Source organism: Zootermopsis nevadensis, unplaced genomic scaffold (assembly GCF_977971745.1).
Source record: "Zootermopsis nevadensis isolate Lab colony 2312 unplaced genomic scaffold, Znev_1.0 Znev_ptg000024l, whole genome shotgun sequence".
Classification (NCBI taxonomy): domain Eukaryota; kingdom Metazoa; phylum Arthropoda; class Insecta; order Blattodea; family Termopsidae; genus Zootermopsis; species Zootermopsis nevadensis.
The window spans coordinates 18,597,825-18,603,929 of record NW_028259156.1 but is presented as its reverse complement, the minus strand read 5'-3'; the positions used below and the strand labels follow the sequence as shown (position 1 = coordinate 18,603,929).

Here is a 6,105-nt window from a genome sequence, read left to right as displayed (position 1 = left end):
TTCATTTGAGATATTCCTGAGCTACTCCTGGTTAAAACATATGCTTTGACTGCATCCATGTCCTTGCAAACTCACCATTTATGTTTATCATCATATGTTCAGTGATGCAGTTGGTAGAGCATTTTAAATAAACACATCATCATCCTTTGTCATTCCCATTATTGATAAGATTTCCTTTTATCACATCTTCTTTCATACACATTTCTCACGTTCTGCATCCTCTCTTTCTGTAATGTCTTTTGTTTATCTTCCTTTGCTTGGACTCCTCAGTGGTTACTTTTTTAACATCTTCATTTTTTGTGCTCTCAAAGGAAATGTTGTTAACAAAATCCACACCTCTCTATCTTTATTTGGTGGTTTGTATTGCAGTGTTTCTGTTTTCAGATGTGACCTATTCTGTGGTTTCAGGTTTATTTTTTGAACATGAAACTGCAGATAAATGTTGAGTACTGTGCTGTGATGTTTGTACAGTTGCTAATATCATTAGTGTGATTACATGGAACCTAAGAATATACAGCATATATGGTGGACATGATAAATATATGCAACATTTTGTGTGGAAAACCTGAAAGGAAGAGGCATGATTATTTTATTGGTGCAGTATTACAACACAGTGATCATTGCTCAGACATTCTTTAGTGTGCAACCCACATGTCTTTCATCACAAATTTTTTTATTATTATTTTTCCTTACTAGATACAAACATAAATTTAATTAATTAAAGTGATCCAAAATAACATAACCTAAACTTTGCTGGTACAAAATATACAGAGTAACATTTCTTTAAATTTGTTACCGTCACTGTTGCTTGCATTGTGCCAAGCAGATGCATCTGAAATGTTCCTTTGGTCTTTGAACTCCCTTGTCACAGGTTGATATTTATAGTACAGATCAGTATATTATTTATTTCTGAGCACTTGTGTGAGAGTACAGTTTGCTTTCTAAGTATTGCTTTCAGCCATGTTCACTCGATGTCATTGTTCTCCTCATCCATCATTTTCATACACCTGGAAGCAGAACAATAACACGTGATTTCTTATAAAAGGGTGTAAAACTCATACAACTGGGATGGAGAAACTTCTTGGAAAATGGCTACTTGGAAGACAGAATGAGGACACCATTAAGATGGATAATAGGGGAATAGGTTGTGAGAATCACAAGTGGTTGAAACTGGCTCAGAATTGTGTCCAATGACATTTTGGTACTTTTGATACTGAAACTTGTGATTACCAAATTTGAAGAGTTACTATAAATTGGAAAAGATGGAATTATTATGTAACAGAAGGGAATGATTGACCAGCTGATTGTTAACTGAAGTTAGTTAACAAGCTTTATATTATTGTTTTTTTAAATTTTTTGTTATTACTAATGTAGCAGTCAAGCCCACTTACCTGCATAGTGAAGGGACCCAGTATAGTCCTGTGGTACAGTCTTCTTCCTCCATGCACCTACATTTGCATGCCTTCTGATCCCACAGTCTGTCGCTTTTCTCACATTCCTCTTTCTCGGCCATATTCAAACACCTGCACATGCATGCAGGCCTGTCGTATTCCTGAAAAAAATTCAATCGTATTGAAGCATCCAGGATATTTCCTTGTTAATACAACTATCGTAATAGTAGGTAAAGTAGTCCCATTGCTTAACCTATATTGAACAAGAAAAGAGGATTGTGTCCGAGTTTAACTCTGGAGTTATCACTTTAGTGGTATGTTAGTGTGACAAAGATCCATTGGACTGCATGTAAGCCATAATGCACAATAATAAACACATTTCTTACCACTTGTGGTTACCAGTAATTACTGTCCATCTCTCAAAAAAGACATGTAATTATATTTCAACATGTCACACACTGTGTGTGACTATAATTAATTTGCATCAGTTCTTGGAGTGTACTGTTTAAGGGGACAGTCTTGGAAATTTAAATTCCACTGCAGCAGGACAATACAAACAGACCTTTTATTTTTCTTCTTATGCTCCTCTTTCCATGTCATACACATCACATTAGAGCTGCTTCTATGAAACAATGCCCTTTTGTTAATACTCCTATAATTTGTATAACTATCGTTAAAATAATTATGCATTTCCTTAACTCACAGCATTCCTCTGAATTTCAGAAACTGATATGTCCATACCTGCCTGTCAGGATTGCAGTGGGATTCCATAACCTTGCAGTCACATTTGCATCTCACGTGTTCTTCTACATAAATTGTCCCACATGTTGTTGTTGTTTCTCCCTCTCTGTGGCTTCGTACCTGCATACAAATTTGAATCAATATTGTTACCAAGTGTCACCCACTTATATTATATGTTCCTTCAACAGTATTAGTTGATTATTATGTTATTTAACAATATTCTTTCAATTACAGATACTACATAGTGTTGAATGATGGGGAAAAATTATATTTGAAGTCCTCACAACAATACGAATTTGGACTGTGTTCAACTGTATTATATAGTCTCTTGTAGGTGGTGAACCAACATTCCAGATGAACACATTACCTCCATATTCAAGATGAAGGCAATATGGTCCTCTGAAATGTTGGCAACAATCTATGTGATTGCATTGCATCATAACTCAGAAGAACGCAGTCCACAAGATGGGAAGGTTATCGACTGGACACAGTTCTGAACTTCTGACTGTAATACTCACACTGAAAGGAACCATTATTTTCTCTGTTGGAATGCAGGATAACTGATACAGACACACCCCTGCACACCTCTTGACTACCACAGCACTTGGTGTATACTGCAAGTGATGATATGTATTAGTTCATTATAAATTTCTATACAATTGGCGATAAGTGAAATGGTTAAAATGTAAATGAGCATTCAATAAATGTCAGGACCAACTTTCTTCTTTACTTTTGCACTTGTAATGAAATGACACATATTCTGTTGCTTTAATGTTACTCAAAATTACAAAATTTGGCAGATATGTGACAGGACAACATTGCTTGCTGATGTGGAAGCTTTCAGTATAAAATATGACACCTATTGGTATTCATTGTGTTTGCATTTCTGGAAAAGTCATATGGTGCACCATTGTGAATATCTGCTACATCAGTACCTATAATTAATGGTGTTGAAGAAATGAGAAGTGCTCAACACTTTTCTTATAATCCTTGGGAAGTCAGAAGTTTGAACACAGTCCAGTTGCATGTCCACAATTTCTTTGTGGAAGATTTTAAAAGCAATATACAACTGGATCTACAAAACCCGTAAAGTGATGGAAAGAATGTGCGGAATTGGGGAGTGTATGTAATGAATAATATGGCTGTTAATACTCTTGCAATACATATACAAAGTACAAAATAAAATTAAGTTCTGGTATTATTTGTACACTCCTCATATGTTCAAATGTCTTTTTTCGTAATGAAAGGGTTGAGGGTTAGTACACTCTGCTGCTTTCATTCCAACCTCACATTCATGTAGGCTTATACCCTACAGACAAGGCAGGGATGTGTCAATAGTTTCAAACATCAGCACAACTGAGTAGGTAATGTATCATCCAGTCATGTAGTATGATTTGTTTTCTGGACTTTGTCCACAGTGGTGTAGCACATACTCAGTTGTGTCCATTAGAAAGAGCTAATCTCAGTCACTCCCTGCCATATTCACCTGAGGATGGAAATAAATTCAATTTCTGAAACATTGTGTTCTGAGAATAAAAGGCAAAGGAAGGAGTTGCAAATTGAATTATACTAATTGTGATACACCATCGTCAGAACCGTTTGGAAAAGACTACCCAGTCAGTCACAATGTTTACAACCAGCAAGATCTGGAAATAACTTATATAAAATGCATTTCATATGATTAGACAAAGAAGGACTACAGATGAATAATTATACAACTTTGTGTGATTAATCTAAATATTGCTGCACTTACCAGCGTGCCAGGCTCGTCCGATGCAATGGGCACAACTGTGTCTCCGGGGCTTCGGCATGTAGTATTCATCATGCCTTTGTGAAAATCTGCTGTGAAAGTTTTGTCTTTGCAGGTCTTAACTGAAAGAAAATTAATCTCTCAATATCAGGGAGGAACAAAGATTTGAAGTGCTTGAGAGAAAGTGGAGAGAAGGGTATTTGGGCCAATGACATATGAAGTAAGAATTAAAACTTATGTTATAAGGTAATTTAAATTTATACTCCGCTATTACATTTTAAGGGTGGTCAAACAAGAAGAATGAGATAGGTGTGTAATCTATGCAGTGAAATTAATACTAGGTAAATAAAACACACTTACGCTTTTCAAATGTGTGTATCACTTCAGGCTGCTGTTCACAATCCTAGAATAAAAAACATTACATTCCCAGATCAGGAAAATTGATTCATGGCATCAGTTAGGAAAAGCCCAGTTTCCCATTAGCATTTAACAGTTCTAAAATACCGTTTCCAATATGCAATTAAAAGACATCTCATCATACCTTAGTATTTATTATATGTTCACAAAATAGATAGTGAGGGTAGCAAGTAGAGGGCACTGGTTGAGGATGTCTGTACCAAACTTTGGTGTGTTAAGAGTGTTTAAGGTCTCTTGCCAGAGAGTTTACTGTTGTTCAGTACTGAAATGGACCTCTCTTTGTTTCCCTAATTAAAGTGTGCAGAACAATAGTGTTGAAACAATTTCAGTCGAAGGACCATACATCCTAATTGGGGATTTCGTGTCTTCATCAGTTGCTGCACAGCAAAACAGCAAATAAGTAATCCCCATCACGTTCAACCCAGCTTAAACCATATTACTAGATAGCTATAAAATTTCGAAAACGAAGTTGTCAGTAGAACACACGAAAATATTGTAATTAGTCCACAAATATGTATTAAAAATTTGACATTCTGGCATTAAATTTTGTTTCATTTCAAACGTTCTTGTAACCACGTTTTATTAAAAGGCCTGAGAATCGCACAAAAATAAACCCAGTCCTTGAAATGCAGCTTGATGTCTCCTCGAATAAAAGAAAGAGTGGAAGCTTTTCCACTGGGCCCCTTGGCATAGTTTGTGTTTCAGTTTTACTTGCGTGTTGTTTCTTTTGTGCTGATACACAGGCGAACAGGAGAAAAATCGCATAGAGCTCCATCGTATTGTTGTCACAACTCGACTCTGCAGCTCCACACCGCTCCAGGACGTTGGTCTGTAGGTGACCGCATCCTTTGATAAAAATATACGCTTCTGGAAATTCCGGTACGGTCTTCCGACACAGTCAACTGCTTACATAAGTTTTCTAAGAAAAGTCGGCATGTGAAGGATTAAGCCTAATGCTTCTATATTCGTTATTATGTGGATCGGAAATGAGCCTTACTGCAGACCTCTTATCGTGGAATGAAATTATATCCTAAGGATGTGGAATACGCGATGTGACGGGAAAGAAATGTTCTTCAAAATTATTGCATGAAATGTCATATACTGAAGATCCCAGCGCATATATAAATTTATTTCCGTGAAACTACTCGCCGTGCTGTTTATCATAATGCACAGTCAGAAACTAGTTTCCCTGAATTTTATAATTTACCAAATAAAAGAATGTAAAGGTCGTCCTAAATCTTAATGATAACTATATTTTATTGCGTAGCCCAGAGGTTCCCAAACTTTTATACCTTGCGCCCCCCTAAAATATTTCATAAATTTCACGCCCCCTTCCAGAACAAGTGCAAGCAAACAGATTTGACATAAAATTTAGCTACGAGTATAGATTTTTTTATAATTTAGTACATATTATTCAATGATTTTAATTTAAAAACTGTAATAAAATATACGCTTCATACCTGGATTAGTGGGACGGATGTGGTTGCTTCTGTGAACATAACTTATCATACCGAGGTTGGAGTTTTGAAATGGCCGCTCTAAGGTTGTTTTCCAGGTTCATCGTAGGTATAATTAGTCTTATATTGCCGTTTACCTCCTAAATCCGCCGATGCTAAACTGCCTCAACCAAGCAAAGGATGTTAAAAATGTGTCTCCATATTTCGTTAACAAAAGTTTTCCATACAAACAGCACCCCCCAACCCCGCCCGAAAAACCAATCACGCCAATAACTTTGGGAACTTCTGGCGTAGCCTATAGACTTATTTTTTGCAACTCGTCATTCACTGGGATATGTGTCGCAATCAT

The 6,105-nt window shown here is 36.3% G+C and overlaps 1 protein-coding gene across 1 annotated transcript; it reads right to left on the bottom strand.

Moving 5' to 3' along the window:
- Positions 1–616: 616 nt before the first annotated feature.
- On the bottom strand, positions 617–6,047 carry LOC110839891 (uncharacterized). Its single transcript, XM_022084470.2, has 8 exons — positions 5,760–6,047; positions 5,015–5,145; positions 4,243–4,285; positions 3,886–4,004; positions 2,651–2,746; positions 2,133–2,252; positions 1,392–1,552; positions 617–1,007 (listed from the first exon to the last, which is right to left on the bottom strand). The coding sequence occupies exons 1-8, from the start codon at positions 5,806–5,808 to the stop codon at positions 965–967; spliced, it is 762 nt and encodes a 253-aa protein (XP_021940162.2). The 5' UTR covers positions 5,809–6,047; the 3' UTR covers positions 617–964.
- Between the last annotated feature and the right edge of the window lie 58 nt (positions 6,048–6,105).

Excerpts from the sequence above, each read along its gene's own strand:
- LOC110839891 (XM_022084470.2), bottom strand. The coding sequence starts at position 5,808 with ATGATAAGTTATGTTCACAGAAGCAACCACATCCGTCCCACTAATCCA. Across the intron at positions 5,146-5,759 it reads CATCCGTCCCACTAATCCAG|GATGCGGTCACCTACAGACC; the intron begins GTATGAAGCGTA and ends TTTTTATCAAAG. Across the intron at positions 4,286-5,014 it reads CAGCACAAAAGAAACAACAC|GATTGTGAACAGCAGCCTGA; the intron begins GCAAGTAAAACT and ends TTTTTATTCTAG.